The 23,009-nt window shown below is 42.9% G+C and overlaps 1 protein-coding gene across 3 annotated transcripts in view; it reads right to left on the reverse strand.

The window, feature by feature from the left end:
• Window positions 1–23,009, reverse strand: part of ABCC12 (ATP binding cassette subfamily C member 12) — a 907,115-nt gene that overhangs the window by 357,838 nt on the left and 526,268 nt on the right. For all 3 annotated transcript variants that reach the window (XM_085640128.1, XM_085640130.1, XM_085640129.1), the window contains one exon: window positions 16,790–16,996. In XM_085640128.1, coding sequence (XP_085496254.1) covers window positions 16,790–16,996 — 207 coding nt within the window. The remainder of the gene's footprint in view (window positions 1–16,789; window positions 16,997–23,009) is intronic.

The raw sequence follows: 23,009 nt of genomic DNA on the forward strand, positions 1-23,009 counted from the left end.
ATTGAAAGAGTTCCTGTATGAATAAGTATGTGTTTCTATAAGTGATTGTTTAAAAGATGAAGTATGTGTAAGTTTCTGTAGAAGTAAGTGTGGTGGTGTGTGTATAACTGTATATGCAAGTAAATGGATGTTTGATTCTTTATTAGCATGAGTGACTATGTGTGTGAGTAACTCTATGGATGAGTGGCGTTGTGTAACAGGATGTACAGGTGTATGAGTACATATGATGAAAGAGTACATGTATGAGTGACTGTATAGGAATGAGTGGATGTGTTTGTGGATCTTAGAATTACTGAATAGGTTGTTGTAACTGATATTGGTATGTCCATTGTTTTGAAAATTTTAGTTTCTATTTTTGAATGTGTGTATCAAAGGTTATATTAGGGGGAGAGGAGGTCTGCCACTCTATCACAAGGATGATGTCATCAGTGATGTCATTTGAGATGTCATCAGTGATGTCATGAGTGATGTCACTGACCATGTCATGAGTGATGTAATATGTGACGTCATCAGCAGTGCATTACGGGCGCGCGAGTTATAGTTAGCTGAACACTCAGAATACAGTGAAAACACGTACATACACTAGGGAATACTATGCGTTGGGGTCCCCCTATGATCAGCATGACCTCCTCTGTAAGCCCCTAGTATATAATAGGGCAGGGGATTAAAACTACCTCTTAAAACGCGCCACAGGGCGTGTTTGCACACGTCACCTCAGGCCCCGTCCCCTCACTTCCCCACTGTGTAAACACGCCCTGTGGCCGTTTTAAGTTGGGAGATTAAGTCCCCTTGAATCCTGAGGGTCCCTAGGGTCCAACTAGACCACTAGGTACCTCCAGTAAGCGCCACAGAGCTGCGTTGCAGAGAGATGTAAAAAGGGGGACGGCCTAGACCACCTCTCTGCAACGCAGCTCTGTGACGCTTACTGGAAGCACCTGGTGGGCTAGTTCGCCCCCAGGGGCCCTCAGGATTGAAGGGGAATTATTTCCCCAACTTAAAACGCGCCATAGGGCGTGTTTGCACATGTCACCTCAGGCCCTGTCCCCTCCCTTCCCCACTGTGTAAACACGCCCTGTGGCCGTTTTTTAAGTTGGGAGATTAAGTCCCCTTGAATCCTGAGGATCCCTAGGGGCAAAATAGCCCACTAGGTACGTCCAGCAAGCGCCATTGCAGAGAGGTGTAAAAAGGGGCACGGCCTGCACCACCTCTCTGCAACGCAGAGCAGTGGCGCTTACTGGAAGCACCTGGTGGGCTAGTTGGCCCCCAGGGTCCCTCAGGATTGAAAGGGAATTATTTCCCCAAATTAAAACGCGCCACAGGGGGTGTTTGCACACGTCACCTCAGGCCCCGTCCCCTCCCTTCACCACTGTGTAAACGCCCCCTTGTGGCTGTTCTACGTTGAGAGATTAAGTCCCCTTGAATCCTAAGGGTCTCTAGGGTCAAACTAGCCCACTAGGTACCTCCAGTAAGCGCCACAGAGCTGCGTTGCATAGAGGTGTAAAAAGTGGCGTGGCCTCAGAAACACTGTCTGCAACGCAGCTCCCTGGCGCATACTGGAGATACCTGTTGGGCTAGTTGGCCCTCAGGGATCCTCAGTATTGAAAGGAAATTAATTCCCCAACTTACAACTGGCCAGGGGGCGCGTTTGCAGAGTGCTGCAAGGAGGGAGCGTGGCCTCCGGCGCGATGCCGATCTTTTATTTATTTTATTTTTTTAAGAAGGAGGGCTGTGTGGCCCCCCTTCTTTTTCTAATTTACTGGCCCTGGGGACCCCATGCCCCAGGGTCGGCACCCTAATTTTTTTTGTTGAAAAAAATTAATTTGGCCCTCCCAAAGCCTTATTCGGCCCCCGGGAACCCCAACCCCCGGGTCATGGCCTTTTTTTTTTTTTATTCTTTAGGAGGGGGCTGCATTGCCCCCCTCCTCAGGCCACTTATGGAACCAGGGACCCCATCCCCTGGGGCCGGCCTTTGTTTTTTATTATTTTTAAAAAATATATATTTATAGAAAAACCTAGGACATGCTGGACAAACCGTATGTACCTATCACCATGACGATTTGCCTGATATTCATTAAAAGGCGACTATGAATAGAATGAATCCACATGGAATGTATTTACACCACTAGTAAAGCTCTGACGTGTCTGATGCCCTACCGTGCCTAATCCCGGCGCCCCCGCTGGTGGGTATTCTCCAAGTAGACACCCTTGTCGTTTATTTATACAGACATGGGTAGCTATTGACGGGCACATTTAATATACACGCACACCAAGCCATTCAAAGGGGATTCGACAAAAATTCGACCAAGCTATGCAAGAAACTCCCCTCACGGTTAATAAAACACACATCCACTGCCGGATGTGTAATACTTTTTATTTTACTCTCTGGAAAGGAGACGAACCTCACTTGAGAGTCACAGCGTGCTCCTGGCTGAGCCCAATGCTGTGTTACACCCACCAGTGTCCGCCGAGTGCCTCACACCTCTGTGTTGTATTCCACCAGCTAGTGCGTATGCTATGACACTCTCTAGCCCATGTGCACTGTAACACCACCCCGTGAATATGTCATGCCACACTTGCCTTCGCACGGGTTATATTGCCCCATCTAACGTGCCTTCCTCAATGCCTATGTTATAACGCACAGCGCTATGCCATACATATTACAATCTGGGATCCATATCTTTGTCACAGTGCATATGCAACGTTACACTCCCCAGCACATATTTTATATTACAATTTTAGAGACTAGTTAGGTTACACAACACTGCCCTGTGCATGTTACACTCCAAGGCGCATATCGCATAGCACGCGCTAGTGCCTATGCTATCTTGCGCTCTCCAATGAATCTGTAACTGCGCACAATGTATTGCATATTATATTTCACACCCCGGTTCATCTTATATCACACTTTTTGGTGCATAGTTTATACCATATACTATATTTAGTTTTCATTTTCAATCGTGCTCTCAGGACTATGTTCTATATAACACTGCGTCCACCTACCCTTTTCACGGGCATTACATTTTGCGATGGGGGGGTGGAGGGTCAGGGGGTGTTTCTGCCAAGTGAGCCCGGAGTCACAGTCACAAATGTCATCTTCTTCCTGAATAAAAGTGAGATTATGCTGCATACTTGTTCATGTTTTAAGTAGTTGGCACAGACACACGTTTTAAAAACAATAAAGTTCCTAATACCCACCTTCTCTGAACAGTTAGCTTGCTGCACCATCCACCTCCTCCCTATCCTCTGTTGTCTGAATCCATGGACTAGCCTCCTCCCTCCTGCCATGCATGGTCTGATGTGCTGCCACTGCCCTCCATTTAGCATGATGTACCAGTCCACTCCTCCTGCCCTCCATTGCCCAATTTTATGGCCCATCATTGACCTACTGCTTAGCCTCTGTGCTTAGCTTGCTGCCCCTATTCTCCTTCCCCCTGCCCTCCGATGTCTTTGTGTATGCCCCTGCTCCATCCTTTTTGCCCACCATGTTCCATGGACCTGCCACTCCTATCTACTCTGAGTGTTCTGTTGAGCTGCCACTCCCCTCCCACCTGCCTAGCATTGTCAGATGACTGTAACCTGTCCCTGCTACCTCCACCCTGCCTGTCCACATGCCATGCCCCGATCCCCTTCCTCCTGTCCTCCATGGTCCATTTTACTGCCACACCCTTCTGCCCTCCCTGGTCTGTTGTGCTGCAACTGCTCCTCCTGCCTGCCCCGCGCGGTCTGTTGTGAGGCCCCTTCCCCTGAACTCTCTTGTCTGTGCCCAGGTCCTGACCCTCCCTTCTATCCTCCATGGTCCTTTGTGCATGCCCCTGCACCCTCCTTCTTGCCCATCATAGCCATTGTGCTGCCACTAACCCTCTCGCTTGCCATGCATGGTCTTCTGTGCTGCCATGGCCCCTCCCACCTTCCCTGTGTGGTCAACTAGCTGCCCCTGACCCCCTCCCACCTTCCCTCCATGGTCTGTGTGTATGCCATCATAGTCTCATTGTTGCTCTCCATGGTGTGTCTTGTTTCTAGTGCCCAACCTGCCTGATCTCCATGGTCATCTTGCTATTCCTGCCCTGACCCCTTGCCCCCAGCCCTCTGTTTCCATGTGCAGACCCCTATTCCCTCCCTCCTGGCTTGTCTGTTCCATTGTAATGCCCCTGATCCGTCCCTCCTGCCCTTTATGGACTGTTATGCTGCAGCTTTCTCTCCTGTCTGTCCATTATGGTCAGTTAGCTACCATTGCCTCTTCCCCCTCTGTTCTCTCTTGTCCATGTGCATGGTCCTGTCCCCTCCCTATTGCTTTCTATGGATTGTTGTGCTGCACTCCCGTCCCGCATGCGCTGTGTGGTGTATTGTGCTGCTGCAAACCCTGATGCCTGCCCTGTAGGGTCAGTTTGGTGCACCTCTCCATGTCCCTCCTGTCTACTGTTATCCGAGTCCATGTCCCTACCCCAATTCCTCCTGCCTACCATGATCCAATGTACCATACCTGCGAACATTTTGAACTTGGTAAGAGGGAGATTTTGAAAAAAAACTGGGGTATTGATTTTCCCCTTTGAGTTACATTGAAAAAGAGGAGATTGTAGACAGGAGACAGATCAAATAAAGCCCATTTGAGCTTAAAATCATTGGACGCTTCCTGGCTGAAACGGGTCTGTTGGCATGTATAGTTGTACTACCACTGCCTCTTCCTTCTGCCCACAATGGTCTATTATATTGCCACAGCCTCTCTTGCCAGTCCTGTATTTTTGGTTTGTTGCCCCTGCCCCCTTTCCACTGCCCTCCATAGTCTGTTGTGCTGCCACTGCCCTTCCTGCCTGCCCAGTGTCGTCAAATTGTTGCATCTGCACTCTCCTACCTGCCTTCAATTTTCAGAGTCCGGGCCCCTGGCCTCTGCCTCTCAACAGTATCCCAATGAACAACTAGATTGCTAACATTCTATATTCATTACAAAAGTGTGGAACGCCTGACGTCATCTTGATGTAATCAAAACTGTAATACCTAGAGTATTTCCTTTAGAAATTACATATATGAGAGGGTCTTATTTGCATCAAAATTATGGTTAGTGCTCTAAAAAAACTAAAATGAGGACATGTTTTCTGAGTTTTCAAATAGCGACAAAGAACTTTTACATTATTTGTAATCTTTATGTTTTTTTATCCAGTTGACCACTTGATTAAATGTTGCACCTAGGGGAGAGGATGTGGTGTTACTTCCAGAGCTGCAGACTTTGCAACTGGGGAACCAGGTTGGAGTTTCTGCTTCAGTTCAACATTCTGTGATTCTGGTCAAATCACTTAATCTCCCCATGTCTACAACCAAAATGAATTTGATCTTGTGTGATGTAACCAATGCTCATGTAAAGCACTCCAATACCTGACAAGTCTGCACTATATAAAACTGCAAATACACAAAAAATAAGTGTTTTGCACACTTCTGTCATTGGGCTACATGTGGGCTACATCTGGGTGATATTTGTGCTGCATTTGGGCTCTTTTGTCTCTGATGGCCATCTTGGGAGATTTATTTGTTATGAAGTTTCCTAATTTCCTCATTTACTGCAGTCTCCTCAGTAGGAAATGCTTTAAGTTTTTTACTTTGATTCCATCAAGAAGGTATTCAGATATGTCACACATTTGCCATCAATTCTGAATGTTAGCACTCTAGTTGCTCATTAGATCACTGTAGTAAAGCTACTGCTCACCACGGAAGTCTGCTGCTGGTATTAAAAGTGCATGTTTCAGTCTGCATATCAGAATTTTTTAATGTATTAGAAGAGGATTTGAGAAGTCACTCAAAATGTGCCCTAATTTTTCTTTCTTCAGCACTAATCATAATTTCTATGGCAAAATGAACCCCCTCATTATGTTCCTTTTTAAATTAAATGTTTTAAGTGTTACCAGTTTATTCCAATCAAGATGGCTTCAGGTGTGCCATACTTTTGTCATAAGTAAGACAGTAAGCGCTCTAGTTGTTCTTAAGAACACTCTGGGACATTCTGTCATTGGGCTATACTTGGGCTACATCTGGGTGATAGTTGGGCTACATTTGGGCTCTTTTGTCTCTGGTGGCCATCTTGGGAGATTTTTTTTTTTTTTTAAACTTTATTTATTAAGTTTTGCTTACAGACAACCAAAATAAACAAAACAAAACTGCAGATGGTCACTGCTGCATCTCCGTAAGTGATACACAACACAGCAATATACATCAATGAGATACATAACAAAGTACATGTAACCCCTACTCACCTCAACGTAGTCCACGGCCTGCACACAAGTCCATAGGCCATCATTCCACGCTACACCCATGTATTTTTCGGCGGGTCGCATAAAGATAGGCGATAAACCATTTCAGGAGAGGAGGTGCACTAAGCTGTCACCATCCCCAGCCTCCCACACATGCCCACATACATAGAGTTCAGCAAATAGCCATAACCCAGGAGGAACATAGCATCACAACAGCACCACACTCCCATTCTCTTGAGGAGACTAAAGGGCTCCGAGTTGATTATCCAGCCATTATCACTTCAGGCTCAACAATGCAACCTATGTGGAACCTTCAGGGGCGTGTAGCAGGAGATACTGTTTAAGTGGTCCCCATATATCCTTGGGTCTCGAACTGCGGGGCAACGTTTCTGCATAAATGGAACTCTGATCTTGACTATAAATCAAATCCTCAAGCCATTCTTTAAATTTGGGGGCGCGTCCCCTACCCCATCTGCATGCTACCCTTCGTTTTGCTAACAATAGCGCAAGTGTAACGTAACGGCGATACGCCTGTGGAAGCTGCTCAGTATATCCCAGCAGTGCCACAAGTGGACTACATTCAATGACAACCGACGTCATTTGTGTGAGTGTTTCAAATACCTTTAACCAATATTCTGAGACCCTGAGGCATTCCCATGCCAGGTGCATAAAACCAGCCCCCGGGCTACCATAACGGTCGCAGCTGTCATTGTCACGCAGCTTGAGTTTGTATAATTTTGCGGGTGTACAATATATACGGTGGATGTACCGAAAATGGATAATACGCAATCTGCAGCTGGCGGAAATGCGTGCAACTTGCCTACAACAGTACCCCCACTGCTCAAGAGACAGTTCAAAACCCAGATCTGTGGACCAATGGTGCAATGCCGTATGCGTAGGTTCTGGCTGAAGAGTATGTACCGTGTGATATAGTGTAGAGACCATATGCCTTGGGCTATTCGCAGACAGCATATGATGGAACGGCACTAATGAGTCCGGTTCCTTGGGAAATTCCGGGAGAATGGTCCGCAACCCCTGTTGTAACCGCAAATACAAGAATGTATCTAACGGAGTGGGAGTTGTCTGTCGGAAGAACGGATCAGCTGAACAGAATCTCCCATGTATAAAAAGATCCCCCCATGTACCAATATTCAGTCGCATGCATAACTTATGGAACCCCTTCTCTTGCAATAATGGCATCTGTGGATGATAGGAGAGAGGCATCAATGGAGAATATAAAATTGCAGCATTAAGACGCCGACCAATGGTGAGCCAAGCAGTGACTGTACTCGTGATAGTGGTGGGTGGCACGTTTCCGGCCGGCGCAGGTGCATGAATTGCCCCACTCAGCGGAACCGGATCCGCCAACCAATCCTCCGCCGCAACCTGAGGAATGTAGCACGATGGGCTCATCCAGTAATAAGCATGTTGTGCCTGTGCACATGCAAAATATAATTCAAAATCTGGTAGATCAAACCCACCTTGCGCATATGGCCTCGTGAGCACAGTCCACATCAGGCGGGGCTGTTTGCCTCCCCCAAATAATCTCAGCAATTCTGTTCTAAGAGAGGTGAAAAAATGTCGTCCTGGGGGATAGGGAATGTTCAAAAAAAGGTATAAAAACTGCGGGAGAATCACCATTTTTATCAAAGAGGCATCACAAAGGCAAATCTATCCAGCGCGTGACATTGCAAGCCAGGCGGTCTATTGCCGTGCCATAATTAAGGCGTAGTATCTCGTCCCGTGTAGTTCCAATTTGAATCCCTAGATAGCGTAGGTCTGCTTCACACCAACCTAAGGGGAAATCAGGTGTAAATTTGGCCACCGCAGACGTGAGGGGAAAAATCAATGACTTCGCCCAATTAATATGGATACCCTACAAATGCCCAAACAATATAAATTCCCGCAAGAGTGGATTAAGATTAGTTTGCGGATCTCTGACGTATAACGTCATGTCGCCGGCATAAAGCGATATTAGGATGTGCCGCCAGTTACAGCGCGAAGCGCGTTCCTGATGGTGTTGCCTCAGTTTACAGGCTAATGGCTCTATCACAAGGGCGAAGAGCAGAGGAGATAATGGGCACCCCTGTTGGGTGCCTCGGGATATGGGAATTTCGGCGGAGATGTGTCCATTTATGAGAACTCGGGCAGTGGGGCAAGTATATAGCAGGCGTATCCAAGAAACGAAGATCAATGGAAAGCCCATTCGGCACAGTATTGCATTAAGGTAATCCCATTCCACGGAATCAAATGCCTTCGTGGCATAAAGAAAGACCGCAGCCATGGGCAAATCTGGCGCTATGTTTTGAAGGATGGAAAATAATGTACGGAGGTTATGCGAGGTAATCTTGCATGATTTATTTGTTATGAAGTTTCCTAATTTCCTCATGTACTGCAGTTTCCTCAGTAGGAAATGCTTTCAGTTTTTTACTTTGATTCCATCATGAAGGTATTCAGATATGTCACACATTTGCCATAAATTCTGAATGTTAGCACTCTAGTTGCTCATTAGATTACTGTAGTAAAACTACTGCTCACCAGGGAAGTCTGCTGCTGGTATTGAAAGTGCATGTTTCAGTCTGCATGTCAGACTTTTTTTAATGAAATAGAAGAGGATTTGAGAAGTCACTCAAAATGTGCCCTAATTTTTCTTTCTGCAGCACTAATCATACTTTCTATGGCAAAATGAACCCCCTCATTTTGTTCCTTTTTAAATTAAATGTGTTAAGAGTTACCACTTTATTCCAACCAAGATGGCTTTAGGTGTGCCATACGTTTGTCATAAGTAGGACTGTTAGCGCTCTAGTTGTTCTTTAGAACACTCTGGGAAGCTGCAGTAGAACACAAAGGAATCAACTGACAGTCTCTGCCCTTGTTGGATGTACATGTTTTACTGAGAATGTCAGACTTCATTCTCACATGACTGAGAAAGATAATGTGAATTTCCAGAGAATATTCTTTCAGTATAGCTTATAGATCACCTTCCAAACCTCTGTAGGAAAAGCATGAGAAAATAGTTTTCTCTCAAACATGATTCATGATATCACAGCATAAGGCTTTTTCACATGGTAAAATCACCTTAGAACACACCACAATTCCTAAAATGAGTATGGTACCATCAACAAATGATTTATAATGTAACTTAAGTCTTAAAACCTTCTATTAACTGCAATGCTTTTTAATGAGGTGCTATCATGTATATTGGTCGCAAGATGGCTGCCAACACTTCTTGGATGAAGTGCTGACAGCCAATCAGATCTCACGATGAGATGTGTGGTTAGGCTCCGCCCAGATATATATGTGAATTTACTTTTGATTTTCTCAGGAATTACTGAACGGATTTACACCATTTAAGCAAAAGGCACGAGTCTGAACTGAGGACTACCTCTTTGCCAAATTTGGTGTAATTCCGTTCAGCACTTCGGGCTGTAGCTGCGTCAACAGGTCCTATGGGAAAATGCATGGGGAAAACGCGTTTTGGACCCCCCTTTTTTCTCGGCCCCCGCTTGACGAATCACCGTGAAATTTTCAGGATAGGAGCGGACCGGAGCTGGCCAAAAGTTTGGAAAATTTCGCGAAGATTCATCAATCGACGCCAACGTTATTCCAAATAGAATGTTGCGGATTTCCTATGGGAAATAGGTCCTAACTATAACTACCTACTGGCGACTGCCAGTAGGTAATATATGTATATATATATATATATATAAATTCACTGAAAAAACATAGGTTTCACACACGTTATAGTTAGGAATTAGCATTTTAAAAACCTTGCAAATTCAATGAAAAAACCATAGGTTTCACACATGTTATAGTTAGCTGGACACTTCACTCGTACAAAACCATTGAAATTCCCCCGTTATAGTTAGTTCAGCTAACTATAACTCGCGCGCCCTCAATCCACTGCTGATGACGTCACATATTACATCACTCATGCATGGTCAGTGACATCACTCATGACATCACTGATGACATCTCAAATGACATCACTGATGACATCATCCATTGAGTATGTGTTTCTGAAAATTTTTAATATGTTTAATATATATAGGGAAAGGCCTGTTGAAGAATGAGTGGGTGTACAAGTGTGTAAATGGATGATTTTCTGTGGTGCGTAACATGATTCTATAAGTGAGCCATTAAATGTATCTTACTGCAGACTAGTGACTAAACTGTGTAAATGTCTGTATGTGTCTGTATGTTGGTGTATACGTGGCTGCATGGTTTTGTGAATAGCTATATGAGTGTCTATATAAGTTATTGATTGGTTGTCTGAGTATCTGTATGGGTGTCTGAGTGTTTGTGTGGGTAGGGTGTGTGTGACTCTATGCATAGATGTGTGAGTGGGTGATTCTATGGGTGCATGGTTTTAAGAGTGCATCTGTGATGGACTGTATGGTTGAGTGAGTGTATGTATGGGTGTGTTAGGGTTTGAATGTATATCTCAGTGGTACATTTGTAACTAACTACATATGTGAAAGGCAGTATATGTGCGTGTAAGAGTATATAAGTGGATAGATGTGAGAGTGTGTGATTGTGAAAGTGACTGTATGGATGAGTGTGTGCTTGTATCAATGATTCTATAAGAGTGTAAGAATGTGATACTATTTTTATGAGTAAGTGAACTTGAGTGTGTTTAACTGCATAGGTGAGTAAATGGGAGTGTGATTATTTGCATGACTGAGTAGGTGTAAGAGTAGCTCAATGGATACTTCTTAGTGTGTGAGTGTCTATATAAGTATATAAATGTATATGATAGTTTTGTACGGAGTGACTGTAAGTATGAGTGACTGTATAGGTGAGTGAGTGGAGGTATATGAAGACCTAAGAGTTAATAAGTGGGTATGTAATGATTGGTATTGCAGTATATATGGTTTTGAGAATGGAACTCTTAAATTTTTAGTCGGTGTATCAAAGGTTATATTAGGGTGTAAGAAGATGTGGTAAGTTTTCACATGGATGATGTCATCAGTGATGTCATCAGTGATGTCATTTGAGATGTCATCAGTGATGACATGAGTGATGTCACTGACCATGTCATGAGTGATGTAATATGTGACGTCATCAGCAGTGGATTGCAGGCGCGCGAGTTATAGTTAGCTGAACTAACTATAACGGGGGAATTTCAATGGTTTTGTACGAGTGAAATGTCCAGCTAAATATAACATGTGTGAAACCTATGGTTTTTTCAGTGAATTTCAAAGGTTTTTAAAATGCTAATTCCTAACTATAACGTGTGTGAAACCTATGGTTTTTTTAAGTGAATTTGTAAGGTTTTAAAATCCTTTTTTTTCTTTTTCTTGTTATTTTTTTTAAAAACAATATGCTACCTATGTTTATAATCATTGATTTACTGTATCCTGCAATATAGAAAGGTTCACCTTTTTTTAAAAAATGGTTAGATATAGTTGAATAACATAGTTAATATCTTCTACAAACCTTTTTTTTTAGGATTTTTTACCGTGCGCGTACGGTAAGCTTACCGTACGCGCACGGTACGTTTTATGTACGGTGCGCGTACGTAATGTTTATGCTCCGTGTGCGCATGCGTACGCGATTTACGTACGTGTCCGTAACTCGCGTGCGACGCGTAAGCGCTTGCTCCCTACGCGCACGCGCACGTTACACGGAACCGCCTTACGTGCGCACGCGCGTGCTTCTAATGCGCATGGGCGCGTGCGCGCATGCCTCTAATGCGCATGCACGCGTGCGCGCGTCTTACGTACTCGCATGCGTACTTTTACTGTGCGCGTACGGTAAGCGTACGGAGCGCGCACGGTAGGTCATGTGATCCAGAAACAACACTTTTCATTGGTTTAAACTTGTTTCATTTCCAGAAACTTCCAACACCACACCCAGTCCCCTCATTACTGCTTGTGATTCCTTAGGAGAAGGAGCTGAATTGTCTTTGGGATACAATGGCAGAGCAGCAGTCCTCTTCTGAGAGTGAGCAGGGCAGCAGCATCATTAGACAGAGAAGGAGGAAACAGAAGAATTATTTTGTTTGGGAGTATTTCACATTTCCTGAGGGGCAGAAAAAGGTAAATGCTCCATTAGTCACCTGCTGACTTTGTGAGCGTGTCTTATCTAGAGGTAATCCAAGGAAGAAGTATTCCTTTGGTAATCACACTATGTTGAGACACATTAGGGATGTACATCCCAGGACTTTTGCTCGACATACTGAAGCAAACCCTTCAGTAAGTCACCCGAGCACATCCGCAGAAGCTCAGCCGAGTACATCTTCGGCAGCTCAGCCGAGCACTTCCTCTGCGGTGGGAGCATCACCCTCTTCTGCTCCTCTGGACATCTACCCTCGGTTTCAGAGGGTACAAATAAGGTGCATCGCTTGTTACTCTCTTATTGCTGTGGGGGAATCTAGTATTCCTCTAATAGATAATAAGATTGAGCAGCACAAGTGTGGTTCCTTCTAATATTCCCATTCTTTCTTTCCTCTGTCCCTGTATTAACACAAGGGCTCTTTTAAGAGCCACCCTACCTCACAATTTTTCATTTTGATTTTTAATTCTATTTTTTTTTATTTATGTTTTCTGCAGTACGCTTACCGTACGCGCACGGTACGCGTACCCCGCGATTTTTTTTTTTTTAAAATAAAAATTTATTTTTCACCCTTTTGAGTCCTTTTTGGACCCCCTGACAAAGGCTAGGGGGTCTGCAACTCTCTACCTTGCCCCCTTTTCACGTTCTCCACCTTTGTTTTTTAGTGTGAGACACAAAATGGCGGGCGACACTTCCTGATTTCGACCGACTGGAATGTTTACTGTCATGTAACCACCAATCAGAATTACACTCGCGCACGGCAGCGTGCGCGTACGGTATGCTTACCGTACGCGCACGGTGCGCGCTTATAGATATATATGTACTTTTAACTGAAATATTCTCAGGAACTACAGAACAGATTGACTCCAGATATTCAAAAGGCACATCCCTGACCTGAGGACTACCTCTCTGCCAAATTTCAAGTAATTCTGTTCAGCCGTTCGGGCTGTACCTTGGACTAAAGGTCCCTATGGAAAAATGCATGGGGAAAACGCGTTTTGGGACCCCCCTTTTTTCTCGGCCCCCACTTGACTAATCACCCCGAGACTTTCAGGGTAGGAGCGGAGCGCCCCACCTATTTTGAAAAATTTGCGAGGATTCGTCAACCGGCGCCAAAGTTATTCAAAATAGAATTTTCAGATTTCCTATGGAAACACGGTCCTAACTATAACTATCTACTGGCGACCGCCAGTAGATAAGATATATATATATATATATATATATATATATATATATATATATATATATATATATATATATATATATATAATCTACTGGCGGTCGCCAGTAGATAGTTATAGTTAGGACCGTGTTTCCATAGGAAATCTCAAAATTCTATTTTGAATAACTTTGGCGCCGGTTGACGAATCCTCGCGAAATTTTCAAAACTAATGGGGCGCTCCGCTCCGCTCAGCTCCTACCCTGAAAGTCTCGGGGGGATTCGTCAAGCGGGGGCCGAGAACAAAGGGGGGTCCCAAAACGCGTTTTCCCCATGCATTTTCCCATTGGACCTTTAGTCCAAGGTACAGCCCGAACGGCTGAACAGAATTACTTGAAATTTGGCAAAGTGGTAGTCCTCATGTCAGGGATGTGCCTTTTGCATATATGGAGTCAATCTGTTCAGTAGTTCCTGAGAAAATTGCAGTTAAAGTACATAAATATCTATAGCCGCGCACCGTGCGCGCACGGTGCGCACACGGTGAACGCACCCTAACGTGCGCGACCGTAATTCTGATTGGTGGTTACATGTCAGTCAACGTTCGAAACGGTCAAAATCAGGAAGTGGCGGCCGCCATTTTGTTTGTTTTGAGTACGAGAGTGAAAAAGGAAGGTGGCGAACGTGAAAAGGGGGCAGGGTAGAGAGTTCCTGACCCCCTAGCCTTTGTCAGGGGGTCCCTGAAGGTCCCCGAAGGCCGAAAAAAACATTTTAATTTTTTTTAAAAAAATCGCGGGGTGAAAAAACAAAAATATTAATAAATACATAACTTAGCATTTAAAAAAACGTACAAATTCACTGAAAAAACCATAGGTTTCACACACGTTATAGTTAGGAATTAGCATTTAAAAAACCTTGCAAATTCACTTAAAAAACCATAGGTTTCACACATGTTATAGTTAGGTGGACATTTCACTCGTAAAAAACCAATGAAATTCCCCCGTTATAGTTAGTTCAGATAACTATAACTCGCGCGACCGCCACTCTATCAAAAGAATGACGTCATCAGTGATGTCATGAGTGATGCCACTGACCATGTCATGAGTGATGTAATATGTGACGTCATCAGCAGTGGATTGCGGTCGCGCAAGTTATAGTTATCTGAACTAACTATAACGGGGGAATTTCATTGGTTTTTTACGAGTGAAATGTCCACCTAACTATAACATGTGTGAAACCTATGGTTTTTTAAGCGAATTTGCAAGGTTTTTTAAATGCTAATTCCTAACTATAACGTGTATGAAACCTATGGTTTTTTCAGTGAATATATATATATATGTATGTATATATATATACACATACATATATATATTTAAAGTGTGAATATGGTCACTTGTGAGTAACTGATTATATGAGTCACTAAAATTCTGATACTGGAAGAAAGAGAAGTGTTAAATGAGATATAAGTGCATTTGCAATGAAGACGAACACTAAACATACAAAGGAACATCACATCACAGAAGTCTGTTCTTTAGGACACTTCCTGGCAATTATGGAACTACAACTCCTATGAGTTTAACTGTGGAAGCTACATCCCACAAAAAAAACGTTGGTACATAAAGCAATGCAGACAATCCATTAGAATTAGGGACCCGCTATCTTGCTACATTCCCCAGGACTCAATCACACATAGAACTTGTATGCATGTGATGATGTCATGATGTGAGAGAGGATGACATGATGTGACTTTAATAACATAGAAGTGCAAAGCATCTCACATATAAAAACGGAAACATTGCAACAAGGGTTATGGATAGAAGAGGACATCAGGCACTAAGGAGGTGCATAACGAAGACATAGTACCTTTGAGAACGTGTGTAAGCACACTACAGTGTATGAATATGCTGAGCCAATTAGGAAAGACCTGAATAATGGGATTCACAATGTCCTTACCTTATTATGCCCCCCTTTTTAAAATGTAATATATAGTTCACAACAATGCAGAGTATGACTATATTGATTGTAGGAAGACGTACCCCTCCTTTTCTAATGATGCTGAAGAATGTTTCTGCACAAGGTGAGGATAAAAGCCTGATGCCGATTCAACAATCTACTCACCTCCCATGTTTACTGTGTAGTTTTCAGTGTACCACCACATAGTGCCAATACTCTTTGTCTGTCTATGGAATGCATGTACAATCCTACTTATGATTTAACATTGCTTTGTCTTGTATGGTGTAAAGTGTGATGTGTTATCTATACCTGCACTGAATACCTCCTTCTACATCTGAAAAGTAAGATAACTGAAGACATTGATCAAATCTTGTTTTGTTTCCGGGATCAACATATTACTACAAAGGAGGAAGAGTAAGCGCCATAGCATAATTTGAGTAATGCGTTGTTTGTCTTGACTAATAGTGAGAGGACCAATTGACAAAAGAATCACCATATTCCTTCCCCAGGCACTAATAACAGTCCTGATAAAAGACTTGGACCCTTAGAAGTCACTCATAAAAAGGCTGAACCATGTTAAACAATTAAAGGGTGTAGCGGCACCATATCCCACAGACATCCACAATCTGATTTTACTATACCATAGACACCCACAAGAAAGGGATACCTAGATGACCTGAAAGTATCTTTATATTTAAGGTCCCCAGCAGAAAAACATTCAAAAGTGGTCCCTGGAACATGGCTGAACTCACCCTGGTTTATAGGGACCAGGTTCAGAACAGATGAATAAAGCATGCCACAAATAGAATGAGTGAGGGTCTAACAAAAAAACTGGTAAGGATCTCTTGTGGTTTCTCTTACTCAAGATCCAGTTACATGTGTGTGTGATGTCTAAAATTAAGGGTGTAGTATAGATTTTGTGGTTGCAGTATAAATTTGGGAGATAGTACCCAAAAACGCTTCATAGAATCCCGGTTCTTTTAAGAGTGTTTGTATTTTGTTATAAGAATATGCCTCCATGAAGGTGAGAACTTATCCTCATGTTGTAGTAAATGTGATAGGGAAGCCTTGGCATTTCAGTCATGAACATGAGTAGTAAATAATGGTACGGTAGTCATAAACAAAATAGTTGGTAGCATTGAATCATATCTGTTTTTATTTAAAGAAGCTTAAATAAGGAGGTGCTTTCTGACCTATGGAAGCATATAGTGTGATTGGTTTGAGGTCAATTTGCAGATGCTAAAGGATAGCAGCAAAATGGAACACTTTTTTTCATGTTGATAGATTTGAATACTTTCTGTAACAATCCACTACACATTTATAAGTCGCAAATTAACATTTGTGCACACTTCATTTCATAACATGAGTACCTGTGTTTATACTGTACCTTGTAGAATACGTTATCATGCAGATTTGAAGAGGCTTTTAATGTGACCTTTGTGAAAGCATATCCTTTAATGACACTGAAAATAAGCATTCCCACAATTGTCATTCCGTAGATCAACTGGTAAAAGCTCAATTTAGGGTTATCTGTTATGCTTTGTGGATTACAGACTGGTGCAGAAGTAGCATTGCTAGATGTGCTGCAATTTCTCTACAAAACAGAAATACCAACTTTCAATAAAAATATTTAGTGCAAACGTAGATTTGAATGTTATACTTGACAGACAGTTTAATACGCCAAAACATGCACAATACTGTACAATACTGAAGACTTCGGTTAGGTGAGAAGGTGAGGCAAAATGAAGTACTCAGGATTCAATCAGCATATCACATCACCCATGGCAGAACAGAATTCTGAGGTTCACACACGAGTGCCCTACATCTATCCTAAGAAAGTCTTCATAGACTACACACAATGCACAAGTGCCTTCTCAGAGTCTCAGAGTATGTACGCTAACAGGCAATCTGATTGGCCACTATGCAATTTATCACATTGGCCTGAATTTAGGAGAAAATGTGTGGGTCTGATTTGGTTGGAAAAGTTGAAGTGTCTGCCAGTCTTCTTGAACTAGTCTTGTGCATAAAGGGCAGTCAGCAATTGCCAAGATGTAAAATACTTACACAAATGGTGTTGTCTGTAGGTGATATGCCGATAGCTAATTACACTTTAATAAAAGGAAAATGGAAGATAGTGATTCCTCACTATATATATCTGGCTCACTTTTGCAACACCATTTTTATTTGTTAGGTATGGTATACATTAAATACACTGGTTTGGAGAATGGAAGATAGTGATTCCTCACTATATATATCTGATCACTTTTGCAAAAACATTTTTATTTGCTAGGTATGGTATGTAAAGCCCTGAATGTATGCAATGACTCATGTTCCCTGCTCTGTTGAAGTTTTACTTAATTACTTTTTTCCAGCGTCATTTGCAAATAAGTGTTGAGGGCATGGCAGGTAATCTGAGTTGTGACATGCATTGTGTACATGTTTAGTTGTTTGGGGAGAATTACAGGGACAGGAGAGGACCCAAAGCTTCATCATTAGCATAAAAGAGGACCAGAAGACCCACCATAGAATCATTGGGAGAGCACAAGCATCAATACACACTGCATGTAACAGGATTTCTTAGGGGATGAAATATTAGGAAGTAGCAGAGTTTTTTCATGATAAAGCAGAGCCATGGATGTTATGGACCTGAATAGGAGTGGATGGAAATGTTGTTATGGTATCAACAAGGAGTCATTTAGCACTTCCATGCTTTTTCAAATTGAGAGTTAAAAACACAGGTAACCGACCACACAAGATACATTGGTTATGTACAGTATATCAAGAAATATACAATTTACAGTATTAAAGAATACTTCTATAATTACTACAGCCAAAAAGGACCCAAACCAGTTTTAGATATGCTTAATTTAAAATGAAATGTAACTTATTTTTAGGAAATGTACTAAAATTTAATTAACTGCATTGTATACATAACTTTTAGTAGCTTCTAATATATAATACATACATGTTAACATTGAACTTTACGTTAGTGTTATTTTTTGATAAATCTTTTTTAACAACTTTATTTAAAATCTTTTCCAAGGCCAAGGCAATACAATGCTGAACAAGCTACATGGCTGAAAGACAATGTAGTAGAAATCGCTATTGAGCAACATTCAAGCTTGTAGTGGGGGATCCCAGTGGGGTGCGTTAGAGAAAAAACAGGTGAGTAGAGGGAGGGTCTACGGATGCCTCTTTAAGTCACCCCAAGGTCCACCTAATGCATGTAAACCCCATAGGTCCATGAGTGGGTAGGGCAGTCCCACCTTCTCAACCTTTTTTGTGGTGTTTCCTGTGTTGGCAGTTCTGGGGGTTGTGGCACTATTGTGTCTTGCTTTAAGTATGTATGAAAGGGGGCCCATATGTTGAAATGGGATAATGCATCCTTCAACATTGCTGTAAAGCGCTTCATTGTGTGTATCATCCATATTTTGAACCACCGTTGACCCATTGACGTGCTCTGTCATCCTTGGGCTATCTCTAATTTGGCTCCCAACAGCAGAGGAGTTAGCAGTTTGAACATAGAGAGAGAGCAGATGTCTTCCTCTTCTAGTGACCCAATGAAGGGAAACCACTGGTAGTATCACATTTGTTGTATCTTTTACAGCCGTGAAGACCTCTTCTCAGTACAGTCGTAAATGTGGGCAACTCCACAATCTGTGGAGGTATGTCCCTCATGATCTACGTCCCCTCCAACATGAATCAGAGACTCCCATTGTAGACCGTAGGCAAATCAGGGTCAGATATCATTTTGGCATACATTTTGAAGGTATTCCTCCTCTGTTGGTGCAGGCTGTGGATTTCTTTACTCCCCTCCATATCAAAAGCCAGTCCCCTTCAGTCAAGTCAAGTCAAGTTAAGGTGGAGGAGGTCTGTAGACCAAGTGATGGTATTTGTTAATTGAGTTAGGGTTATGGGTTTATAAAGCACTGTATAAAGCAATGATGATGCTTTATTGGTTTCTCCATCTGAGAACATATTCTCCATCACAATCTTCTCCCTACTGTGGTAAATAATTTTCCTTTACCGGGACTGAATTTGATACAGAAACATTATAAAATAGCTCAGTAAAATGAGAGGCAGAATCCGTGATATTAGAGTTTCGGAATGGGCTTTATTCCAGTAATCGATTATAATCGGATGCTTCAAGTTCCATCACCCCGGAGGTTCAGGAAGTGAAGTACATACATTATTGACATGAAATGGCTTTTATAGAACATACATTACAATGAAGCGAATACAGTAGGCGTAACAATTGATAAGGAAAATGACAATTTGTCTGCGTAACCAGAAATGGGTGTAATAAAGAGTAAAAAGGAACATAATTGGTTGTGATGTCATGTATAGGTGGATCTATAAGATAATACTTGGCATAGATGCGCGCGCAGCAGTATGACGTGTAATTGACGTGTAACTAGGGGGTGAAGGGGGCTTGACATTTAGCTCTACGTGTGGAGACGAAAAGTCTGGGGGGTCAAGTCAACCTAATCCCAAATCATATCTAACATCCTATGTTTAAAGAACTATGTTATCCAAGAAAGAAGGACTCTCGGACAGAATCTATTCTATACTGACTGTGCGTGCATGTACAAGCGTCTAAGTGTCTACACTGAATGCGAGGGGGTAGGAATATTCCATGGTAACAGGGCTATGAATTACTTGCATAAGGGCAGAGAAGCCGGGCCTTTTGCTCGGTGACTGGAAGAATGTTTACTTAAGCTACTAGGCAGGAATGCATCGGCTGAGGGGGAAGCAGATAATTCGAAGGTGAAATACAGTTCTTGGCAGAGAATAGGCTGATGTCAGGCTTCGTGAGCCGCGCAGAGAATGAGACAAAGTTCATGGTCACAGATGCAGGCTCAGACTGGAGCTTTCAGAGGCAGAAGGCAAAAGGAGTTTTGATGACAGAATCAGGGCCTACTTGCCTGGACTGTAAAATGGCATAAGTGAACCATATAAAGCTGGTGGCCTTTCATATTTAGGAATGGAATATCCGGCCTATTCATGGCGGATCTGACAGAGGACATGTTGACGGTGGACGCATATGTATTTGCGTCTTCATAACTGGAACTGGAGGGGACATACATGTACTTGTGACACGCACATAGAACCGTTGGGGTCCAAGATAGGGGACATAACTGACCAGAAAAATCCATATTTCCACATTCCCTCCTTGTCCCCTACTTGCCCTTCAAGAGATATCAATCTTCATTAATCCATTGATCTGTTCATATAGCATCATTTGTTCTTCTTTCTTCTTCCGTGACGAATGAAATCTTGGTGGTGGAATACACGATGTGGTACACAGACCACAGATCGCTGGTCCACATTGTAGACATAGACAGCAACTGAATAGTAGGAGAAGGCCAATACCTAGGAAGGATAAAACTCTCCATCCCCAGGCTGATATCACATTCCAAAACCAACTGGACCAAGTCCAAGTGCCTGGGTTCTGGTGTATCTGGCTTACAATCTTATGAAGGCGAGTGATGGCTTTATATACAGATGGCGAATTTTCTGGTATGAATACGCAGCAGCTTGATCCGATGACCCTACAAGCTCCGCCCCTATCAGCCAGGACGACGTCAAGGACAAGACGATTTTGAAGCACAACAATCCGCATAGCAGACTGCTCTTCTGTTAAATTGCCTAAGGCGGAAATAGTCTCATTCACTACTGCTTCAAGGGTTCTAGTTAATCTACGTATCAGCTTACTATTAGTAACTGTACCTATATAGGGAAAGATGCCTTTATTGAAATCTACATACTTGTCCCATGCCGTCTCAGTATAATCGACAATTGGGAGATCTCTCCGCTCTCTATTGTGTACTAAATGAATATTTCTATAATAATCAGGAGGAGCTAGGAAAACAGGTGGCAAAAGGAATGCAATGTAGCAGGTACCATCCCAATCTAGAGGTAAACGCATATATGCAGTCTGACCACATACAAAGTAGGAATGGCGAGAAGCTCTAAATGAACATTTGCCTTGATCACTGAATTCTACTGTAGTGGTGCATTTACTATGGCCCATATGTATGGAACCAACTTTTCTTACACATAATTCACCGTTCGCTGGGAATACTGACATGGTGGGTAAGACTAGTTCAATTTCGGATACGACATTTAGAATCATGAGATTAGGTGTAAAATTACCTAATCCATATACTTCATTTTCTAGATCAGTTCCTGTTCTTTTGGGGCGACCCTCCTTGTCTGGGTAGCAGACTTTGAGTAAAACTAGGTTCAGGTTTCCCCATACCCAATGATCTTGGTAAACTGCTGTGTCTGAGTCTATGGAATTGATTAAACTGAACCATGCTCCACAGGAGCCATTGTGTGTAAATGGGTGTGGAAAGAATGGCAGGACTCCTTCATAATTCTGATAGGGAGGGAGCCGACCACACACCCAACAATTAGTAGCATTACTAGTCTGATGGGAATGATGTAACATACTAATGAAAGTGTTATTGCGCAGCGCAAGTCTATAAGACAATTCATGCGGAGGTAAGTCACTAAAAGAATGTTCAGCAGCAACATTATAAACATGTCTGGAAATAGGGTAATATATGTGCAACAACATACTTGTAACAATTATTAAAAGACTTAATAAAAACAGAATTAATAATGTCACTATGCAGTGGCTACGCAGTGATTTACAATACGCCTGTCGTTTCATCATTTTTCGCGACTGTCCATGATTCAGGTCTAGAGGATACATGTCAGAGACAGATTCAACCGCTTCACCTAGGAGAGGACTTAAACAATCAAACCGTCTGACGTTCTAGGCCTCAACTTAACTTTGTAAAGTTCTGTTTCAGTCTTTTCAACCAAAGGAAGTTTTGAATCAGTCTGTGAGGGAGTGCAGGGCACAATGTCTATATCCGAGGATAGTCCATGAAATTTCTTGATATGACTTGAATGAATCCAGCCCTTGCGGCCCTCGATCTTCACGGCTGTCCTTGTGGTCAGCAGGACCAACTTGGGTGCTTTCCACCTGGGCTCCAGCTGAGTCTTTCGGTCGAAATTCCTCACAAAGACGAGATCCCCCGGAACTACGTCATGGGGTTTCACCTCAGTGTTGTCAGGAAAGGCTGCAGCTACCTGTGAACGACAAGATTGTAGTGCAGACATCAAGGAAGCCAAGTAATCTGTCAGCATATTACAGTCAACATCAGTTATTTTTCGTGGTATAGGCGTCCCCCACATATTTGGTGGTCTACCGAAGATCACCTCATACGGGGATAGCCCTGTTCGTGAGTGTGCTACCATTCTCATGTAAAAGAGTGCAACGGGTAACGCTACTACCCAGTCGACACCTTTTTCTCTGCATATTTTGGACATTCTGATTTTCAGTATCTGGTTATGTCTTTCTACGAGACCTGCTGCCTCGGGGTGTCGGACACAGTGGAATTTCCACTGATAACCTAACAGAAGTGAAACGTGTTTCATTAATTCGGATGAGAACGGCTGGCCGTTATCTGAGTGAACAACACGTGGTAAACCGTATCGTGGGAAGAATTCTCGAACCAACTGTTTGGCAGTAGTCGGGGCAGTGTAATCTGAAACCGGGTACGCCTCTGTCCAACGGGACAGAGCGCAGACAA

This window comes from Triturus cristatus, chromosome 12 (genome assembly GCF_964204655.1).
Source record: "Triturus cristatus chromosome 12, aTriCri1.1, whole genome shotgun sequence".
NCBI lineage: Eukaryota > Metazoa > Chordata > Amphibia > Caudata > Salamandridae > Triturus > Triturus cristatus.